This window comes from Epargyreus clarus, unplaced genomic scaffold (genome assembly GCF_041222505.1).
Source record: "Epargyreus clarus isolate Ecla_fem2 unplaced genomic scaffold, WU_Ecla_fem_2.2 ptg000018l, whole genome shotgun sequence".
NCBI classification, from domain to species: Eukaryota; Metazoa; Arthropoda; class Insecta; order Lepidoptera; family Hesperiidae; genus Epargyreus; species Epargyreus clarus.
The window spans coordinates 8,031,152-8,056,428 of NW_027332226.1; the positions used below are offsets into that span (position 1 = coordinate 8,031,152).

Sequence of the window (25,277 nt, forward strand, 5' to 3'; positions counted from 1 at the left end):
ATGCATATTCATACGTTCGCTTGATATGCTATGTAGGTTCGTACGGTGTATAACGTTAGCGTTTTCATTAATAACGGTTCAAAACGGCACCGACTCGTTTTTGCAACTCTCCGAGGAACTATTGTTTCAGGTCTGTCTACTGTGTTCGAATGACCATTTATACTTAGTCTATAATAGTTTAATTAACATTTTAAATGCGCTGTTTATGTGATGATTGCTGGGCATGATTCTCTATCCACAGTTGAGGAGATAGGCATTATACAGTGTACTCTACCATTTTACTGAAAATAGTACGGTAGCGAATCCGTATAGGATCGGATCAGTATTTTGAAACTGTCCGTATGGGTTCCAACGACGCCTAATTATTACTCTCATTTCATAAGCACGCAAGCGTTCACCCATCCACCTTTCAACCGCGCCTAATGATACTTAATATTTATATCAGTTGAGTCCAAATTCTAATGGAACAGGAGGTCTATCTGAAGTCGAATCAAAAAAGTTACCACTCCTAGGTTTAAATTTAAACTCCTATGGCCTTACCACATTCCTCGAACCAGAACACACTTCTTACAAAGCAGTGAGCATTCGAACAATACATAAATTAACATATTAAGAGCAGTTTATTAGTTGTTAATTACGTAATTATATTTAAAAATTATATATTTCGCAATTATTTTAAGATGATATTTATTTAAAACGTCTCTTGTTTTTGTAGTCTTATTACACGTAATTTACATTTAAATGAAAAGAAAACGACATGAACACTATAGTTTATATTTTAATCATTAATCTAATTTACTTTCTAACCACATATGCAACACATATATCTCTGAATAACCAGATTACATACCAACCTTTAATTACTAACCAAGCCTGCTTACTAGGGAAGAAATGACTTGTAATTTTCCATTACTGCAACGATACAATCTAACGTGTCGCGGTATAAATTATTTATTGTATACTATTAAATAAAATACATCCATTAAACGCTACTTGTGTATAGCTGTCGATATATGGCAATCGTTTTATTACTAAGGTTCGTAAATTATAAGTTTATTCACCCGTATAGCAAAAATTGGCAAAGTGCAAGTCGAACTCGCGCATGGAAGTTCCGTACTACATTTATTTATTATACTTTTATTTTTAGTATTCGTTGTCCTAGCAACCATAGAAGTGCATTGTAAAAATTTTAACTGTCTCCTTACAGTTTAAAAGATAAAGCGAAAAACGCCCATAAATAGCGGTTTTTTGCATGACGACCCCCATTTATATTCAAGTTTTTTGTATTTTTGTTATAGCGGCCAACGTCATACACACTGAAAAAAATCAGGTTTCTATCTAATATGCTTCAAGAGATAAAGATCTGCGACGGATAAACAGACGGACACATAGCGGAGGCTTTGTAATAGGGCTTTGTTCTTACCCTTTGAGTACGGAACCCTAAAAAATAATGTGCGTGCGTAGCAACTACATACATATGTACGTACGTACATACATACATAATATACGCGACACTTTAAATTTACGTTGGTGTGCTCACGCATGGGTGCGTACGTACAATAAGATTCAATCTGCAAATTCTAATAAGCATTCTAAGTGTAAAGAAAGTCAAGTTTCCAAGGCATGCATATGTATGCTACGTGTGTTAGACGCGCAACGGACCGAATCCGACGCAATATTGCACAGCACACGGTACATGATAGCAAGAGTAAGGAGATGAATGTTAGTTGAAGATCGTTGTCGTTAACCTTTCTTGTTCACGAGGGGGAAACCTGCAAAAGGTGCCCGACGTAATGGGAGCGAAGCCGGGTTATGTGGGATCTTACCGCACTAAACCTCCCCGTTGGCCGTCTTCGGCGTTTGGTGGGGAAATCCGGGATCTCCGACGGAACACAACCGGAGTCCTCCAAACGCGATGCTCCTATCGGGATCTGCCCTGGGGGAGCATTACACTTCCCGCACATCTGGCTTCGTCTTTAACCTTTTACTATTCCGGTGCTTGCCACAGGTCTCCTCTTAGAATGAGGGCTTCAGGTCATAGTAAACCACTCTGGTCTAGTGTAAAGTGGTCAGATTGACACACTTTTGAGAACTTATTCTCTTTTTTTAAGAATTTAGGTCCTTCAATTTACGATTGTCGATTTTTAATACGCACATGAAAAATCAGAGGTTTGGGGTTTGAAACTCGGACCCCCTATTCTGAGGCCGAGATTCAACCACTAAACAATCACTTCTGCCTAAGTAAGTTTAAGATTACTCGCAAATTACAGTACAGTAATATAAATAACTTAGATTTCACATAACAGAACACACGCGAGCACTTAGTGGAAACAGTGCGAAAATAATGATAAGAAATGCTTGATTACCCTAATGCATCGGTTGCTTTAGAAGGAGAAACATAGCTAACGCTTTTCGCTCTTAAGCCTAACATTTTTAGTCATACAATCGTAAAACAAGATACATACATTGTTCACTTATACGGAACAAGCGGATATGCACTCGTCAAGTAGCATTCTATACACGTCACAAATGGCTTCCGGCACAGTTGACGAGGATTAGACAGGTACCTCTGAATTAATTGTCAGTCGTGTGTCTTGTTACCCAACCTTGTTGTCCCACTGTTGGGCACAGATCTCAGAATGAGAGATTCAGGCTTAAACCTCCGCGCTGACTAAGTACAGATTTGTAGACTTCACAAGCCCTTTGAGATTTTTTTTAATCGCTTAAGTGCTCTTCAACATTCAACTTTATAGCGAGTGATAACTAATTCCAAATACGCACGCAATTTTTCAAAGTTATATACTTTGAAAAATTAGAATTGTGTCTGAGATTTGAACCCCGGACTCGTTGATTAAAAAGTCAAATTTCAACCACTAAGCTACAAAAAATAACAATATATCCTCCTAATCACTTGCCAGTGTCACTCTAGACACTTCATACGAAGCCAGATCTAGAAAGCGGAAGAATTTGTTCTAAATCGCAGATTGAGCAGAACGCGATAATAGGTATCGTCGGTTTTACATCATGTTGGTTTTAGGCTACAATTTCTAAGTAACGCGTGTAGATTCACGCACGTTTTCGTAACAACTTTCATACTTCAAGACTATTTATTCGTAACAATAGTATTGAAACGTTTTAATAATTACAATTTATTATAATATTAGCTGACCCGCCAAACGTTGTGTTGGCATATAAATAAAAAAATGTTAAGGGTGAACAACCCTTACCACTTATGGGTATGAAAAATAGATAGTAGCCGATTCTCAGACCTACTGAATATGGGTATAAAATTTGGTGAAAATCGCTAAAGCCGTTTCGGAGGAGTACGGTAATTAACATTGTGACACGAGTTTTTTATATATAAGATATAGCTTAAAATAACTTTCATTATTGTACTTCTAGACTCTTTATTCGTGACAATAGTAGTAACTGAAACATGTATACTAAATAATTACACTTCATTATTTTTTATAGTACAAACCTTCGGTACAAACATATTAAAGTCTTGGTTGTTACGAAATTTCAAAGGTTAGCAAGCTCAATCAAATTTGATTAAAATGTTAATTTATTACAAAAACGAGCGTAGCTGAAATGTAGTTTTTATGCGATATCGTTTTGCCATGGGCGAAGTAAAAGTGCACGGCGTGCTCTCACGCCAAGGTCTCGGGTTCAATACGCCCGATGTAGCGTTTGGCCACATTCGACACCACTTTTAAAGGACCCGTCCTGTTAAAATTGCTTCCGGTTACTATAATGTGTGGCTTCCTTTTCTAGCAACTAGTGCAGTATAAAATAAATTATCGCTTTATTTGAATGGCTGTTTCTGTTATAAACGAATGGTAGGGACAATGTAACGGCGCTACATTTATATTCACTTACCGTTCAATTTCTCATATACTTATATAAATGTATTTATTTCATATGATTTTATATGGTACAGTTATTTTGTGAAAATATTACAGTTGTCGTGTTTCTCAGACCATCATTGGCATCAGAACATGGTACATAAATAAATAATTAATCTTATTCAGTTATTCTAAATGAATATTATATTTTCAATTATTCATAAAGTATTCATTTAATTAACAAATCAAGTTTATTTCAAGATCACCTATTAGCATAAAAATATGGCCCATACATAGATAAAATAATGATGCAGTATTTATTCAAAATAAAATAACATGTTTTTTAATATGTTGGGTAAATTGATTATAAATTAATTACAATATTTTTTGTCATTAACAAAAAGTTTATAAGAGCTCATTGGATATTTGTTAGTGTAAAATCTTTATGTAAATGAAAGAACGACTCCGACTAATTTAGAAGCGTATCACCAAGTGTAGTAGGTGGTTCTTATCTCGCTCCTCAACTTTCCAAGCAGTGCGTTGAACTATACAATTTAGACGAGAAAAGCGTAAAATGTTACTTACCTGTGTATCTACATGAGGTAAGTAATTTTAATAAGGAGTTTCATATAAGTGACAACGGCTTCTAATGACTGATTTTACCTATTATGTGATAATTAAATGATGTAGTCGGTCTTCACTAAGATTTCTCTGAAATTAAATAATAGTTTTGAATCAAATCGCCATTGAATATGTATAAAATTATTTTAATTCGTTTTTTTGTTAATAAAACCATTGAAATACTTAAGTAATGTACATGTAAAATGGCAAACATTCTATTAATATTTCATTTATGTGTTATGATGCTACATTTTATTTAATAAATTAAATTATCAAAATATGAAAAATAAGTAAATTAAATACCGCGCCATTAAATCGGTATTATTATGCGTAAAGTTCGATAAAAATATTTTATAAAAATAAATAAGCAAGTACAATTTAAAATTAAATATAATTACTTTAATTTCCATTAACATTAAATTATTTTAATAGTACGTAGTGCAGTTGCTATTACCAGATTTAAATAACTCATTGCGTTGTCAAATGTTTTAAAACATTATTTGTTAATTGTCAAATGTTTTAAAACATTATTAGCGTCCTGAAATAAGATGCATTTGTTTATTTATTACCTTTAAAATTATAAGACGTATTATAAATACGTATTATAAATTGGATCGTAAGTACGCTTTTTTGCCATAAAACCGCATTTGTCGTCCGTAAATTTTACCTTAAAACGTGTACTCAAGAAGTAATGTAAATTCGATCCGGTTTTAACCGGGAATCAAATCTTTACCAGACTGCACTGACACCGGCTGAGTTAATCACATATCACATTAAGACAATTAGAGCGTTCGCCCAAGGACTGCAAGTTATAACTGTGTTGGAAGTTAAATGTGATAACTGATGGCTCAATGTACTATGTAACACATATTTTAAAACACATTACGTCTTAATAATGTGTTTTTGAGCATCTTGTTTGTTTTATTGAATTCTAATACTACTTGAAATTTTGTTCTAGTATTTAAGAGTCGTAATTACCGTCCGTAGTCGTACCGTTAATAAAAATATCGTTAATTACATAATTCATTAAAGTTTCCGATCATTAATTCTAAAAGCCACTTTTTGAAAAATATCATTTTAGTTTTGGCTCCTAAATGTTCTTGCTCTATGTAGAGTTATATATGAAAATACTTTAATAATAGGAAGTTAAACAGATATACCTTTAAAATTTAATACTTAAAATTTTCATAGTGATTTCAAAGTAAGAATCTGCTTTCTGCTATTCAGTAGTCAATGTAAATTGGAAGGAGCGTACGAAGTGCAAAACGCCAGTTCAACTCATAGCGTGTTCCCGAACACACGCACGAAGCGTTCCTCTTGTTGGATTGTTTGCCGACGTTTGAGCCAATAGCTTGACCAATATTTGCAAAACAAAATGTGTATTGACAAAGTGTTGTGTTGTGGATTTGCCTCATGGTGTGTTACGAGTTAGTGCACGGTACGCCAATGTTTGTGGACGGACGAGGTTAGTAGAAAGGTTAGAGTTAAGCGGGAAGTTGCAAAAATTCCCGGCCTGTGTATTGCAATTAATGGATACAATAACTTTAGATTATTTAACGAGCGGTTTATTCAATTATTTAACTGGGTGACGTATTAAACGAAGAAATTCAACGTTATGAAATGTAATTAGCAATAAATGTTAAGTAATAATATGTTGTAAGTAAGCGATAATAATTCTATGCATTACTTAGTGTTCGAAATTATGAATAATCAGCAAACACTATTAGGAAAATTTTTTCATGACATCAAAAGTTATTCAGCATTTTTTTTGCTCTGATTGGAAATAGGTTAATCTGAATTGGCAAAATAATTAACAATTTTGTTTGATTTCACGGCGTAAAAATGTTATTGTATTTTTCATGGCATATAAAATAAATCTTGTTTATAGTATGAAAAGTTCTTCTTGAATATTTTAATATTTACAAAACGCACACTGATTAAAAATTTCGTTAAAAAATTATAAATCATTTAAACACAGTTTCTCTAATTACTTTAAAGCTACCTCCTTAAAATACCTCCCACTTTGGCACTTAAACTTTAATTTGATAGCGGTGATCAGCGGACATATTGATCGTTTTAAGTATTATTGCCTAATTAATGGTTAGTGAGATACTTTATCGGTTTTCATAATGTATTACGATGAATTAATTAAGACTAATTAATGCATCATTTCCTGATTTCCCAAAAACTGGATTAGAAAGTTATTAACTTTAGTATTATAGTTATTAACTAAATATTTGACTAATCGTATTTTTTTCAAAGCTCTTTTATTAAGTGTGAACATTTAGTAAATAAGTTTAATATTTTAAAATTGCGAATTGTCCATTTAACTGTACTCGTCTAAAAATTTGATCAAAAGTCAAGTTCACACTGGGGTTTTATTTTTATTAATTTTATTTTCATTTATTTGTTAATACAAACTTGCGTATTAAAATGTAAGCAGTGACGTCATTTATTGTTATCATTGTTAACAACATTTTCGGAATTTTAAGCTTACTTCGTAATCGTTAATCTCAAGGAACAATTATGTGAGACTGATAAAGATCAATTGTATATTCATTTGTCTTACACACACCAGTAAAAAGTGTGGTTCAAATAGTTTCTATGTGATAAAAATACATTCCAACTTCTATCAATATTTCAAAGGTTATGCCGGCGTTGTGTGTGTACGAGATGTTCGGTCTGGCATTTGCATTGGAAGTTTCCGTTTGGCCTTGCCCTATGGTTGCCTGTTCAGACTGTCGGATAAATCAAATACTAAAATATCTTTGATAACATAAACGCTCTACGCGCTCTATTATTTTAGCTCTATAAAAAAATCTTTTATGTCGCCGTGAAATTTCAATTGATATTGATTGAGCCCTTTATTAGTCTAAACACGTAAACATAAAGACACACAGACAAACTGACGACAATTAAATACAATTTATATTTTGCACGGTTTTATACTGTACATATAAGCGTAGTTTAGAATTAGGCTCGTGTGGTCACTGCTAGATTCAATTTTATGTATAAGAATGCAAATAAAAACATATACTCTATGGCCATTAAATGTGATACAATTGTTTCTATGCAATAAAAATAATTTAGAAGGTTAAAGTGGCGTCATTATTCCGTGTCAGTATAATATCATGCTGGGTTCATTTGACCTTCGCATCGGAAATCGGTTCTACCATAGGGCTTGCTGACTTATTGAAAGTTCCCGTTATGAAGGTTGATCGTTCCCCAGACATTCAAGTAAACGCTATTTATAGGTACCGTCATATATCGTCGAGGTAGAAGGATAAATGTAATTATTGAGATTAAACTTTAACTCGCTCAGATACTAAGTTTTTGTAGAAACAATGATTTCCTAGTTACATACTTAATAAAAACTAATGAGGTAATACTGAAACATTAGTCTACATTGCAATATTTATCATTTAAATAATTTAATAATCATTTCAAACTTTAAAAAAATCTATCTGATCTTGTCCTTATGAAGGTTTCCTAGAAATTAAGTAAATTACATAAATTAATCAATACATCAGCTGACAGTGACATTATAATGGAAATACTTTCATCTTATTTTTTTAATATTTTAACATAATTATTAATGGTTCCTATTTTTAAAGCAATTAAAAAAGGCTTATATTTATCGGAGACAATTTTTTAACCTTTCTTAAAAATATCCGTGTGACCTTGCCCTTACAAAGGTTGATTGTTTCTCAGAGTTTTGTTAATTCCGTTGCTAATAGGTATTATGTACGAACATGAATAACAATTACAGATTTCATGCCTCTTAGCTATTCTCCATCAAGTCGCGAGTCGTTCCCGAAGGCCACTCCTGCGCATACCCAATACCATTAATCTTTATATCGTGTCAAAGTGCCATATCACAAAGCCTTAACATTATGTTATTATATTCACGAATAAGTTTACGTACATAAACGATATTAAATCGCTCGTGGATTCTTATCTTTGAAAATCAGAGCTTTGGTACGGCGGAAAGGACTTTTAATAAAACTTTATCACGTTATTTAAAATAATGCGTCGGGTTTTGCGTTGTTCATTTTTATATCAATACTGGATGGCTGCCAAGACCCACAATACCTGTTCACTCGTCACAGGTGCGAGGTCGATCCGATATTAATGCTATACAGCTGAATAGGAAAACGTATTGGGCAAGTAACTTTATAGTTCTACTTGACTTACATACTCGCTCGATCGTACGCTGACTAGGAATGAGAACTTAATATCGATATGTAGATAATATCGACTGCAAAACATCGATATTTTGTGATAAAGTTTTATTATTAACAATTTAAAGCATGCTAGTGTTATTAGAGCAAACCTTTATCAACTGAAACAAATACTAAATCAATATATATTTTTTAATTCAGTCAGTAATGAGAAGAAACGCATAAAAAGAATTAATTCTCTACAGCCAATATATTCGTAACGTTATTTAATAATTTACCTATTTTGATATATTTTAACAATATTTTATAAACTCCTGTTTGGAAATATATTAATTTTATTTCAATTAAAACATTAATTAAATAAGGAACAAAAAATAACGATATGTTGTTAAATCGCTATTTCCATTTTTACAAGTTAAGATGTTATTCTAACACCGACATATCTATCTAAATAATTATATCGATAAATATAGCTCATCTCTACGGCTGACCACTAGTTGGGTTGCATGTCTGTTTCCGCGTATAGGTAACATACTGCACATATAAAGTCATTCACTCATTCGCACTTTTTGCTTAAACGTGAAACGTTAAATAACGAGCATGAATCCACCCGTTTTGATTACTGCAATAACTGTAATAGCGGTCACTTCTGGGTATTTTTACAAAACTTAATAAGTTTTGACATGAATCCAGGTTGCCTTGTCATCTTGTTATAATTTTTTGGAAACAATAAACCGTACTTTCATTACATTAACATATTAATAATTGACCAAATGCAAGTCACGGAGGGTTTATTTTTAGTAATTGTTCTTATACCACTGTATATTCATACATATACATACTCTATAAAAAATTCTCAAGTAAAATCAAGTTTCTATCCCTTACGGTTCAGGAGATAGAGCCCTGTGACAGACAGATACAGACGGACAGACAGCTAAGGCTTAGCAATAATGTTCCGTTTCTCCTTTCGGTACGGAATCCTAGAAATCTTGATCGGAATAATTTGATTACGTCTGTGTCTTAATTTCTTTAATTAATATCGTATTTCTGACCTGCCTCAAATAGAATTGCGGTTCTCTTTGAAGTTTATGATGAATGTTCATGAGTTGAATTAACCACTTAACATTGAATCGATGCTTGTTTGACATTAAACCTTTCTATCGGTTGTCTGCCCTTCCAAATATGTGGCCAGCCTTTTGCTACTTCAGATTGCTAATTTCGAGAGCTATGTCGGTAACCTTAGTTCCTTTACGAAGTAAATATAGTATTTATTGTGAGTGAACTTGGGATTCACCACCGCCACACCTATTTCTGTCTTATAACAAAAATCCTAAACACTGCTCCGTGCTGTGTTCTGGTTTGAACGTTGTGGTATGGGTACACGAAGCGTAGAATGTCTCTATGGACGACCACATATAAGACCCTAAGCCTATCAGGCCTCAGTTCGCTAGTAGCCACTTGCCGTCAGGTAGATTGCATGTTCACTTGCTACATCTATATTATAAAAACTAGGTAACATTTTTTCACCACCATTTTCTTTATGTAGAAAGTATAACGGGAAGTAAATAGCAGTTAATAACGAGCTTGCCTTGCATTGTCTTTGTAGCTACTGAGAGAAATCATAGTATGCTCTCAAAACTTTCTCATATTAAAATGTGCATTGTGATTATGACACTTCTTCAACACTCATGGTTTTAATGGCATCCGCGTTTTAATAGGCATCTAAAAGTAGACGTTAAAAATATATTTTTTATGTAGTAAAAACAAAGGTATGTATGTAGTTCAAGTTGTCATCGTTTTTGGAAGTGTGTGACCAACTACATATAGAACAGGAGTTTATCCTGAAACCGATCATACATGCGATGTCTTTCCCGAAGACCAAGATGGTCCTCATACGTAAAAGGGCATCTACATCTTTACACGAAAACGTAGAGCTCCTCTACGCTAGAAAGTAATGTGGCGGTGAAACCTCCTCATTCAAATAATACCAGTTCACCTTTCAGTTAAAGCCTCTAATTTACACCAAATAATACTAACCTCATGTTGGCGTGAGGTCGTCGCTACTTCTGACTCCTAAGTCTAAATTCAAAATACTGGTCTAAATTAAATTTCAAACTATACCTCAGCAGTTCAACATCTCTATTATAAGGTAGAGTTAGTCGTGATAATAGTGACGTCACAGTTGAAATATGAGGTTCTACTATCTTACATACCTACCTACTTGAATACTCTGTCTAAATATATGACTAGTAAAAATAACGAAGGAAAAATGACGTACGGAAAAGGGCCAACCCCTTTGTAATAAAATCCAAAACAGCTACTTCAAGTTTTGTAATCTTCGAAAATGAAAAATAAATTACACAATCCTTTTATGGCTATACAAGTATACATGCTATAAATGTGGTTGCTATGATCTTTAAATGGAATTCAAAAGTTGTAAAACGCAATTAATTAGGAGTGGTGCAGGCAGGAAATTCAGACCACTCAGTCGTAAAATAAACTATTCAAAGTAAAAATGTGTTTATTTCATATTAAGTGGTCTTAATTAAGTGATTTATAAATAAACATAGCGGATGTCTGGAAAGCGACAAGTCACGCAATCGATAACTCGGAAATCAGAAAGTCATCATCATATTTGAATAATATCTTGGGGCACGACAGTGTCGCCGCCAAGTCTAGCCAACGCCTGTCAGGAACTTCCAAAAGCAGCTTAAGACAGACTTAGAATTTCTACATCAGCGTTATCAAACACAACGTAATGACAGATTACCTTAGTGATGATATTTAATACTTAGCGATATTGGCGATAAAAGTTTCATTATTTACCACACAGTTATTTATCGATCCTAGGTGATTGTAATTTAATCATATACCTACAAAAGTACTATATTCTCAATTTCTACAAATACTTGGTATATTTTGCAGAATTTGTTATTAGGCTACCCTTTAGTAGTATTAGTAAGATCTAAATTTGTTGTTTTAGATATGAATATAAACTCAGTTCTCGTTAAGGACAAACAAAGTTACAAAGGCGACCGGCTGACAATGAAGACACCTTAATGCCAGTTTGCACCGATATATCACTGAGCGCTACGTATAAATTTAACTATTCGTCACCTTGTTTAGGTAACAAACCAGATTATTAATACGTTGAATTTAGATTGATGAAACTTCATGAAAATTATAGCCTTTGTGAGCGGTTCAGTCCGTCACACCCTTTCTTATTCCGAGAAACAGGACATGTGGGCTTTTATGAACTTTCGTTATTGCAACCGATGACAGTTTTATTGTAGAGGATATAACCGCGAACATGAATCACTAATTTGGTTATTAAGAGGAACTTATATGGTTATTGTGTCAGTTTAATACTTACACGTAGGGTCAGCGTCAACGTCTCAATGTAAATAGAGTTCTATACTTGTCTACTTCGTTTCAAGTCGGCATTGGAAATTATAACATCCTGAGTGAAATGGGTGTGCTGCTATTAAAACGTAAGTGCTTTTAAATTTCAGTTGCCCTTGCATTCAAAATGGACACGAATTAAATCATAAAATATATTAATAACTGCTATATATAGAATTGTACCTACAATAATAAAATATTTGCATCATTGTAAATAGTATAAAGTTCGTTATTCATTTTAATTGTCAGCTTTAATAATCATCATTATTATCAATCCATTATTGTCCCACTGCTGGGATAATCAGCTGCTGGGCTGGTCAGCTTTAATAAAACGAAAACATTTCAAATTCTTTTCTATTTTCTTACCTAAAAGACATCTACTGTTAAGTCTAGAGTATACTCTTCAGTAGTTAGTAAAACTTTCTAGAAATTGTTCCAACCTGAAGCTGGCAATAATATTTGTTTGCGCTCATAACTATAATAGCCGTAGCCGGGAGATTTGGCACGTGAAGGGCTGCGGAAATCCAAACTTCTAAAGCGTTTCTATAACTTTAAATCACACCTGCCCAGCACTTATTCTTTCGCGGCAAACTAAATCAAATAGTATTATTTATTACGAATGATCTGAATTTATTGTTGTGTGAGGAATAAAAATTATAAGGAGGATGTGGTTGTAAATTATATGTATAATTTAGTTTGATTTATGAACTTTTTAAATTTACACAGATTTATAAAGTGTAAATTTAATTGACGATAATATAACAATGTATTTTTTTGGCATGTTTGTGAAGAATACTTTGATAATATTTTGTACAATATTGATTACCATTATTGTTTATAAGAACGCGACGACAAAAATTAAAATATTAGTATGACCGATGACGTACAAACCTTGTAATAACTTATAACAGATAACTAATGTATTAAAAAAAATAATTTGTATTATTTGGAATTTATAAAAAATACGCTTTTGATCTTTTATCATCGATATGTTATATTTTGTTCAAAAACATAATGAAAGTATTCGGAAAAGTAATAAACCAACTACAAATAAAATCATTGCCACGACTACTACGACAATAAATATTCGTGAAGTTGTAGAGATGACCCTTGTAGGGCGGGCGGCGACGCGGCCCCCTGACATACATACAAACACAACTAAATTTAGATTTGTGATTCTCACTACACGCTAGACTCAAACGAATGGATTATAGTATTAATAGCACAGTTACGTGTCAGAAATAGCGGTGTAAATGAACGATTGCGCTTCATTTTTAATATACAGGTACTAAATTTCGCGAAATTCGATAATAATAATCTTTTTGAAACAAAGCTTTTTTTAATGTTCTTTGATAACACTAAAGTTTGTCAATAGCTCCCGTAAGAAAGAAAATCTATTGACAAATAAAATAGAAAATGGAACTAAACCCGTTTGTTATTTCCTATTTATATACAGGTTGAAGGTAAACTGTATGAAAATATAATGTTTTTCATATGAGGCGATCATGGTAGTCCTACGTACTGGCAACACATTTGTGTTCGGCTTCAGGTAGAACCAATGTTTTTTTATAAAATTTGTTACAAATGTCAATCAGCGTCCAATTATCGTCAGTTGGACTCCGTGCTCGTTTGCAACTTCAATATTATAAAAAACGTCTACACTTCCGTATCTGTTTCATATATATAACGTTCTACGTAAAATAGACACATCTTCCTATTTTCTTCAATTTGTAGCATAATTTACACATATATTTATTCACATGCGATATTAAAATGCCATTAAAGAACGATATATCTCGACTCTACATCTTTTTGTTATATAATTTCCTGTTTTATCGAGATCAAATTTAATTCAGTTTCTTTTGCATATTCGCGAAAATTGTTAAGTAATATTTATTCGCAACGGATGCAATCAAACTGACATCAATTCAAAAGCCAGTATTTTTATTCTATATAACATGATTAATATTCATGTTAGCGTTTCTTTTCAAATACCTGTTTTTATCATACACATATTATGTAGGATACAGAACACGGTGGTAATGGGTTTAAATATAAATAAATAGGTACTTTATATTCCTTTAATTCACATTTTTATTGCTCATACACTCAATGCTCATGCTCTCGCACCTACAACTTAGTTCGTAAATACTATACGTATACGTAATATTTAATTTAAAAATAGCGTCATTGTTCATACTTCATTACAAATGTATGGTTACTGTGGATAAATTCAATCCAATCTCATCAATAATCTAATTTAATTAAATTACTCAAAAATTAATTAAATTACTCAAAAAAGCTGGAACTGGAGATTACATTACTGTACAGAAATACATAATTTAAATCGTAATCATTGAAATGCTTAGTTTGTGATGACAAATATATTTTTGTAAATAGTCCATTTTTTACATTTTATTATTTCAGCTTAAATTCACTCAATTATTACTTACAATAACCACTGATGTATTTATAGTGATAATACCCACATACATTTAAATAGATTTGATAGATACACAAACGTATTTTATATGTATTTGTGTATATTTCGGGAAGGTCGTTTAAGTATACTGCTTATGTACAAAGTTGACAAAACCTCACAATGTGTACGTTTCCCGTACAAGTGTACTGTGACACTTTTAACTTTTTCTCCGAATAGGAAGTGAATGCTGATTTGTATGTCAATACGTGACTTAAATAAAGGTTACTCGAAATAATTTTGAACACATACAGATGAGCAATGTTATTTAGGTCGTACAAAGAAATATACGATTATACCATTATTATATCTATTATATATTTAAATTCTTTGCGTAATTTTTTAATCAAATGACGGCAAACGTGTCAAACCATCGTATATTGGATATTAACGCAGAGGGTTCCAAGTTCGAGTGCCGTATAGACAAACATTTATATGATGAATTTAATGTACTTATTGAATCTAGGTGGGAATCTAATCCTTTCTGGGGGCGGTTATAGATTTCAATAGGAGTTAGGTATCACATACCAGTTGACTGCACATTTGATATTTTTAAAATATAAAATGGAAATAAGTAGTATAATTGTGAGAAAATTATGAAAATTAAAATTTCATGTGTTTATCTATTCCGGTTTAGTAGATAGAAATAGAGCCTTGTGAGACACGGACAGACACTCAGACGGAAAAACAGACAGATATATAGACAGCGGAGGCTTAGTAATAGGATTCCGTTTTTACCCTTTGAGCACGGAACCCTAAAAATGATTTCGAAATTGTTAATTCAACACACGGTGTCTCAAGTGTAGACCCGTTACCCTACTCTAGAAGTGGATCTAACACAACACAATGGATCCGTGGTAAAGTGGCGTTCAAGTCATTAAAGCCATTGTGGTCGTGCTCTATACCGATCTTCATACCTGTCTCGAAATCCTACTACTTCGTTGAACAACTAAGTTCTTATGGTGTCTTACGGTTCTCTTACAAAACTGTGTGTTATATTTTTACCCGTCTGCCAAGGTTTTGTTCATGTTTTTTGCTTGTATTGTATGTTTGTAAAATTCTATATTACTTTGGATTTACCAAACGATTTTTTGGGTGAGTTCCGACGGTTAAGGTGTCGTTATATTTGTCTCAAATACCCATGTGTCCTTTGGCGCAAAAAAGTAACATGTTACTTACGTATCAAAATTTAACTAAATAATAATTTAATTTAATCATACGTTCAATCAAAAGTTTAATTTAATCAAAAGTTAATCAAATCTATGAAGTAAGATATCAAAATAAAGGAAAAGGGGGATGAAAAGGGGATTAAAAAAAATGTATAGAACAGTAAGGATTGACTGACTAAACGACTAATTGACCGTGCCAGAGATCAACGCACAACCAAAACCGCTGAATTTACAGTGTTCAAATTTTTCAACAGCTTATATCAAACCGGTAGTACTTGTAAGTAGAGTATAAAGTCAGCGCCCTACATTTCTGTCGTGTCATTTCCAAGTTAGTACTCTTTGTCAACATCATATTTTATTATAAGAAGTATTAAGGTTGGAAGTAGAAGTGGGCTTGTTTTTTCTGGATATCGCAGGGTTGTCCTAGATGCTATGCCTAAATTGTGACATGAGAATATTTGTTTATTGCGGGTATCATACAACTTTAGCAATGTTTTATTAATGTTCAAAGAATTTCCTTTGTACCAAACCTTTTGCCAGATTCCATCTTTCATTGTTTGAGTGAAAATGGCCATTCTCTTGCTATCTTTATAAATCTTACCACAATGCCCTGTGATGTATGATAGTAGCGTGGGGCCATAAAACGAATGAACATTGTATAAAACATTTTTATGAATAATGTTAGGTTCGTACGGGCAAGGACTTTGCCATTATGCCAAATCGTTTGGCAAATGTTTGTAATAGAATTCGCATTAATTCGATGCGAAAATTGCAAAAAGGTTTCAATGCGTTATTGTGATTCTTATATGGAAATGGCATCCCTGTCTGTTTGTTAATTTGACGTTTCAACAATGTTCCCAATTGAAGCCCACGCTCCGTGGCCGTCCCTCCAAGGGGCCATTCACAAAATTACTATTGAGACATCATCCGTAATTATTATTTGCTCCTCGAGTGCAGCGCTCATAGACATAATTAAGTGCAGCGTTACGCATATACGGTACATTGGTACGGTGTATCAATTACACTTTTTGTCCTTATTTCTTATGATAAATAATTAAATAACAACCAAGCTTGACGTCTACATAGTGTGGTTGCTGACCATCGTACAAAAAGTTGTAAATGGGCGTAATGAATTATATTAGCTTGTCAAGCCCAGTCTTCCTCCTACATGCATGCATCGTTTCAAACGTAATACGGTGTCGGTAGCGGCACAGCATATCAATTACAAAGCGGTCGTTCTTTTACGATAAATTGACTTTTTTAACGTTGAGGGATTACATTTATGCTTTATTTACGACGATGGCGGAAATGGGCGCTGGTTGCTGTTGCACCGGGTAATGATGCATGACCGCCAAAGAGGATCGGCAATGGAGCGCGTGGGAAACGTTATACAAGAGATTATTTTCGTTTCGCCTAAAAATAAAGTTTTCTTTTTTTATTCTGAGCTGATTCAAAATATAAAGTGTTATAATGCGCGCGTATGTAACACATAAACACGTTGTTTTATAAACAATATGATCTTTGTGTAACATACGTATTGGAGGAAAGATAGAATCTTAATGGCTTGCTTTACGCCGTTCCTTCGTGACACATATTTTTGCCGTATTATAACAGTCTTTGTACTTACTTGTTTTGTTGTCAAAGGTTTTGTTTATGCAAAGGGACTCAATACAATTTTAATCATAACACTAATAGATATAATGATATGTTAAATGATTTTATCTAAATATTACTTCGAAAATCCCTTTCATTTTTTATAGAAGAGTCAGGTAGGTTTATTACAGTTATTAAAATTACTGAAGAGTTAGTTGCTGTATCATACCTACATATCGTTTCCAAACAAGTCCCGATAAACTATTTACAACTATTAGCACTTGAAAGTAGGTATGTACTATGTAAAGCAGTCAATTAATATTCGTGAATATAATGACACGAACGTCGGCGATTTCACTTCGTTACGTTACGATACATCGTACGAAGGGCTCCAAATAAATTATTTATTGGTTTGCAATAATGTGTATGATCTAATACGGCGTCTATTTTGTAACTAAAGCTATGGTTTCAAATGTCGCAATGAAGCTAGTTAGGGCTATGAATAAGAAGTGATTGACTCGATGAGGCCAATTAGAGGAAGATACTGAAATATAACTCATCTTGAAGGTCTTGAAGTCATGTAATAATATAGTCACATAAACGGTACAGAGTAACGATATAACAATTATACGTAAGTAAGTTCACACTAGTGATTAGAAGTATTATAACTACACAAGTATCTCCGTTATTCGACTGCTCTTGCTGAAGTCTCCGACCAGAATGTCGCTCTCTGTTAATTCGAGCGCCGCCAAGGTGTCGTCCCCACTTCACCTACCCGCATCTGTTTTTAAACTGTAGTATCAAATGAGTCACTTATTACTTTAATGTAACGTTATAAAAATGTGATATCGTTAATATCCAAGCTTCTTATTAACGACGATAACATTCGGCCGTCCTGCTCACACGTTCGTCCTCGATCGTGTATGGTCTGATGCAAGAGCTGCAAAAGAAAACCAGTTGTTTAATGCCTAAGTCCAGAAGAGTTACACATTTTCTTGTAATACCGACTCGCACGTAAGAGGCCCGAACTGTTTATCAAAAACATGGCTTAAACTCTACGCATTTTCTTGCAATACCGACTCGCATGTAAAAAGCCCGAACTGTTGATCCGAACCAAGGCTTAAACTAGGTGATGTTCATATAGAATCACACTAGTTGTGTATTACCTAGGTTATAAATCTGCCCCAACAGTGTTCACCACGGATTTCTGTTGCAGGCATAGTTCATAAGGACTCTTTACATAAATGTCATATGCGCGACAGGTATTGAAGCGAATGCATTAGACCATTGTTAAATAATAAAACACACGGTTATAACTAGGTGATGTTCATATAGGATCACTCTAGTCATGTATCACCGCAGTTTTTATACCTTGTTTACGATAACATTCGGCCAGTGCTCAACTCAAATTTACTCTAAAAATGCAATATTCACTCAATGTAATACATCCACCCAACATACATACATACATACACCCAACCATATGCATCACCAAGAGACACCCGCGAACATTACACTGCTCGAGGCATCTGCACTAATCCATCTTAACTACAGATAAATAAAAATCAAACTAAAAAAGTTTCCTACACCTACAGTAATGACAACATCTAGCTGCCCACTTTACTTATGTCTGGATTCTAAGTCCAATAGTTAAATCTCCAACAACTATTGATTCGATAAAGTTACGCATCAGAATAACGACGTTAATCTTATTAGTCCATTTCGGAATGCTCAACAACCTGTTCAATAACTGTTATACTGATAGATAGATAGATCTATAGTTGGCCACTAAATGAATCTGTGCGACTCAAAATACTATTATAAAATTATTTTATTACTACTTAGTACTTCTTTTAATTATTACAATGTTATTTTATACAAATAGTTGCCTTTCCAATGTACGTCTTTTATCAACTGATGAAGCAGTATCAAAATAATAATATATCGTGAATATTTGAAATGAATGATATCAAAGTTAGAGACTAAATAATGGTAAACAAACCATGAATTTCACACAATATAACACGTATAAGTTGTATGAACCCAATTTTTTTACGTTATTTATCACAAATTCAAATTATTTCTTTCAAAGTAGGGCCACATAACCCACTTTTGAAAGTCAGAAAGGAATTTCATTACATTAAATTGAATTTATATTCAGTTATAATAATACATACTATTACATGAATTTCAAAATTTAATTAACAAAGCAAAGGACCCATGCGTTCACGTCAGCGACATACTTGTCAATTGTGTATGGCTTAACTACTTAACTTTTTTTTTTTTTTTTATTTCACCAAAAGTTTTAAATTAAGATTCCCATAAGGAAGTTATAGTTTGGGCTATTTTACTGTAAAAGTTATGCATTATACTAAGGAAGATTTGCTAGACTTTACGCAAACGTCGTTTTTAAAAAAAAAATCAAATAATGTTATGGAAAGAATAAACACATTAAAATGGTCCGTTAATCTAAACGGAGTTTAAACAGACCTTGTCTTACATTGAGTTCCTCGGAAGCGGATTTTTTTTCCGTAGGTAGTTATCAAACGGATAGTGTTATTGAATACACACTCGTAAACTACCTACCAAGAAAAATGACTTCAGAAACCGGCCATTATTTAACTATACTTATTTGTGTCTACAACTGATAAAAGATTTTTTTTAAACACGCTTTTATTTTTGCCACGCTTTTATTAACTTGACCTGTATGTATGTAACGGAATATTTGAATTCGATTTTTACCTACTTTGAACGGTCAGATTTATTTAAAAATTTTGAAATACTTATGACATGACATGATTTTAATAATCTTGTCCGATTCTAATTTTGTCTCATCACGATCGTCAGATTTAAAACTATAACTGTTTTACATAACATGTGGCTCCTTATCAATCACAACCTAAAATTTCTATGACCTGAAAAAGGTCTATTAAAGTTGATCATGATTTTATACCAGCCAGCCAAACAAACAGTTAGTCAAACTATCTTATGATACACCTTATTACCGAACAATTCATATTTATTATATATATTTCAAACGCCTCGGCTTCACCTGACTTTTATATAGTTTGTAATAAAAATTATATTAGTGCGTAATATCTGTATAGATTATATTAATATAATATGTATCATTTACAACCAACACTCTCAAGGAGATGCTCGATGTTTCTATAGAGAAAACCTAGACATGACGCAATTGTGAACCGTATGAAATTTATATGAAAAGTAAATTATTGTATAAGAAAATCCCATCGAAATGTACCTATGCTTTTATTTGATTACATTATTATTCATTTGGCTATGATATACATATAATAAGAATGAAATCTTCACGTGTTTACATCGAATATATTTGAAAAAGAAAAATTGTCTGTCGGTTTGTATGTTTGAAAATGCATTAAAACCAAAACTACGAAGTTGATGTCAAAAGTATACATTTTTTTTTAAAAACATTACATGACCAGGTAATGGAGAATTCCAAATTACTAACGTACTCCGTGATCTTGACAGAGGGCATTGTATACTTCAAATTATATTTTGAATCCACATGAACAAAGTCGCAGGCAAGACTCGTTTTAAAAATGCAATTCAAATTATATTTTGAATCCACATGAACAAAGTCGCAGGCAAGACTCGTTTTAAAAATGCAATTCAAATTATATTCTGACTCCACATGAACAAAGTCGCAGGCAAGACTCATTTTAAATATGGTATACAAGAGACTATCTAAATTTATGTAGGCTTCAGTGACCGTTTCTCACTTAATACGTATAATAACTTAATTGCTGTAACTTGTAAATAGAACTAAGCTCAAGTTATAAAAGCATCAATTTATTATTATTATTATTATTTTACTTAAAATAATTTATTCTCAATCCCATACAAAGTGGATCCCGTTTATCATTTCGTAAATGGCTCACATAATTGATAATATCGATAGTCTAAGCGTCTCAACGTTTAAGGTACAAACTTCATTTACCAGTATTTGATAGTGCCCAATTTTCAAACCAAAAGGACGTGTAATGTGTCAAATTCAAATTGAAATTTAAAGATTTAAAATTACGAGATGTAAAGAAATATTAATACAAAACGAAACGTTGCATACTAAATTTAAAACAGACATTTAATATTATGTATAAGTGAGTCAGTCAGAAGTAGAATGGGAGATAAGAGAGATATTTTTATATATAATATTCCAAAGACCGCTGCGCATAAGTTTCTCAGTTTTCTTATAGATCATTAACTAATGTGCATTTATACTTTATGGGAGTCAAAACACAGTAGTACACAGTACTGCGTGAATTCGCCTAGAATTGATGGAAATCTAAATTTGGCAACGTACGTATGCTTCTTTCATAACAATTACGTATCAAGTATATGAAATCAAAAGGAAACTTTCATTGATTTATAAAATGAAAATGTGAACAATGTAGATGTGAATGCAAGTTTATTTTTAAATATAGTCAATTAATATCCAAAAAAAAAAAAAACAATAAACCTTAAACTCATTTACCATTTCCCTCCTGGGTACACTCAGCCACTCAATACCGTGGTCGTGATACTTTTTTGCAGGCAGTTAAATATGTACCACGTAGATATTATACATTTCTGTACAATTATGAATAATCAAAATTTTGCAACTTAATAAACGTGTCACTTATATCAAGTAGGTATACTGTACTCTGTAACTGCGTTTGTTGCTACCGCATAGTCCCTTCCATACAATAATAACAAACGCATATACTCGTACGTAAACCCCGTTTGAAACATTAAAAGTTATCAAAAATAAATTCAAATCTAACCTGTATGCAATTTCTGGCGTACATTAGCCTATATTAACAACCATTAGGTTCCCATATCTATAAAGCCTGACATTTAAGATTAAAGATCCTTAAAATATTTTCATAAGTACGTGTATTTCTATATATTTCAAAGTAGGTGTAACTTATTAGTAGTAGTAGAACAATTAGGATTTACTTTTTACACCACAGAATTTAACCAAATGGACAGATTTACCACAAGAACTGCCTTGCAAAATTACTTTTAGACACTTCTTCACAGAAAATGCACTTATTTTGAAGTAAACACCTCAGTTTACAATGTTAACAAGTAATTTGATAAGAGTAAAGTTTGTTCACAAAATTTAAGTATATCATTTTCAGAGGGTATTAACATTTCATTGAATTACTAGTCTCAATCTATCCATTTTCTTAATTCAAATGAGTTTTCCCTTACATCAACGACATTTATCTACCCCCATTTTTACTTATTCTACCAAGATGAATTCACATATGACATAATAATGTTTTAACTCACGGTTTTTATTCCTGTGTCAAGTATGTTCGTACTTACGAATCGCCGTCCATGATTGTGAGCTGGTTCTTGTACACTTCTGATGAAATATAACTCATCTTGAAGGTCTTGAAGTCATGTAATAATATAGTCACATAAACGGTACAGAGTAACGATATAACAATTATACGTAAGTAAGTTCACACTAGTGATTAGAAGTATTATAACTACACAAGTATCTCCGTTATTCGACTGCTCTTGCTGAAGTCTCCGACCAGAATGTCGCTCTCTGTTAATTCGAGCGCCGCCAAGGTGTCGTCCCCACTTCACCTACCCGCATCTGTTTTTAAACTGTAGTATCAAATGAGTCACTTATTACTTTAATGTAACGTTATAAAAATGTGATATCGTTAATATCCAAGCTTCTTATTAACGACGATAACAATACTAAGGCTGAACGCCCATTGGCGACTATCGCGCAATACCTAGTCTTTGCGATTAAGTTGTGGGTAACGCGATTGTCAAAAGTTGCTCGGCGACTTAGTAATTTATGCATCTCTACAAATGCGTATGCAATTTACCGATGACACACTTTTCGAATAAAATGAAACGCTTGACGCAGCAAATTGGATGCCTTAGCTAGCAGCAATGGCGTAAGCAACTGCTCGGTAACTTGGGGACAAGATAGTTTATAATTTAGCTTACAATAGTAGCCAATGGGCGGTCAGCCTAACGAAGCACAATTAGAGGGCGGAGTTCACATAAATAGTTCGAGAATATTAGCATACAGATGAACTTAGAAGCGGATATGCGATAAAATCGAGTTGAACAAAGATTCACAGTAGGTCTGTTCTGACATCCTGATAAAATCGACAATGAGAACGTACTTCTCTCTGTATTGTTGTTTGCTGTTGTACAATTCAATATTGTATTGTCTTTTTTACCGTGAGAACTGTTATGTTGTGTAATTTAAAAACAAACAGAGGAAACGTGCTAGATTCTACAAACACAGTGTAAAAAACTTATTCTTTAATCTTCTTTTGTTTTCTGTGGTGACAATGACATAAGTATGAACGTAATAAACCTTGTAATTAACAAAGAACAAATGTGAGGACAAAAACATAATGTAAGAGGGTGTAGTGTTTTTTTACGGTTTTAAATATACAGTTGCACACTTATTACATTTTTATAAATAAATAAATATTTTTTAATTATATTATTACAATAAAACTCAAATAAATAATCATCTACTTAGCTATCCATTATTTTTTATGCAGCTACCTATGTATTTATTATTTTTTAGGGTAATGAATGAAGGAGACTAATCAATATTATAGGTACATTGTAATTGTAAAGATCTAGATGCAAGGCCTTGCGTTCGCCAAATTCCGGGAATATTTTATATGACTAGTTTTACATCGAAAAAAAGAATGAAAGGATCTACCTAATTTATTAAAAAAAAAAAAGGTTAATGTCTAAAGGATTGTGTAGAGAAAGTTTTTTAATTGATTGAAGATATATTTACACTAAAACTTTTATTTAATTTAATTGGACTTTAATTGGAGATAAGTAATTTAATTTAATTGGATTTCAAATTAAATTATCTTTACACGCGTTTATTTATTCTTTACAGAGCCACCGCGCGTGTCAGCGGTGGTGGGTCCGCGCAGCAAGCGCGCGCAAACGCCGCAGCAGCCCGCGCGCACGCCCACCGCGCCGCTGCCCGCGCCGCTGCCCGCCAAGAACCTCGACCAGACCGTCGCACTCGCGCACGCCGCGAAGGGCGTGGAGGCGTTAGGCGTGCTCGTGCAGTATTTGGTGTTTCGTGTGAGTATACTTTGGATAAAAAAACAAAAAATATACTTAACCCAACGCGCCGCTGCCCGCCAAGAACCTCGACCAGACCGTCGCACTCGCGCACGCCGCAAGGGTGTGGAGGAGTTAGGCGTGCTCGTGCAGTATTTGGTGTTTCGTGTGAGTATACTTTGGATGTAAAAACATAAAAATATACTTAACCCACCGCGCCGCTCCCCGCCAAGAACCTCGACCAGACCGTCGCACTCGCGCCCGCCGCGAAGGTTGTGGAGGCGTTAGGCGTGCTCGTGCAGTATTTGGTGTTTCGTGTGAGTATACTTTGGATATAAAAATATATTTAAACTAAGTCGTTTGTTATAAAAAGTTAACTTAAGCCTAAATTATTTAAGTAAACTTATATACATGTCAGGTGAATACTTAACCATACAAAGGCCATATCCTATTCACCCAAATTAGTTTTGTCAGGTACCTAATAATAATATCATTTGAGTCTACCAGCATGCTACTAGCAAAGCGATTTTAGATTAGTATATTTGGCTCCAAATTATTAAAATTGAAAGTTAGAATGAATGCAGTCGATCAGTCGAAGAGATTGACCATATTAATAGCAGTTAAATTGTTGTTTTTCATTTTCTAACTTAAATGTATGTTCATCTAAAAATACATACACGGCTATTGGGTAAGTAGTAAAATAACTTTACGTTAGTGTTTGACGTTTGTCCAGTAGAATAAATAGCTGTGCTACTTGGAGAGCGCAACAACCGCTAACAGTCGGCTAAATGCGATTTTGCATTAAATATAATATAACTTTCAACACTAAACATTTAATGTGGGTAACCACCAATGTCCACTTTAGCCGGCTGTCCTCAAAGAATCTGAA

General features: G+C 33.3%; 1 protein-coding gene across 1 annotated transcript in view; it reads left to right on the forward strand.

Moving 5' to 3' along the window:
* The window catches only part of toc (toucan), a 113,009-nt gene that overhangs the window by 82,486 nt on the left and 5,246 nt on the right, over window positions 1-25,277 (forward strand). Inside the window, exon 6 of the mRNA XM_073082652.1 lies at window positions 24,216-24,409. Coding sequence (XP_072938753.1) covers window positions 24,216-24,409 — 194 coding nt within the window. The remainder of the gene's footprint in view (window positions 1-24,215; window positions 24,410-25,277) is intronic.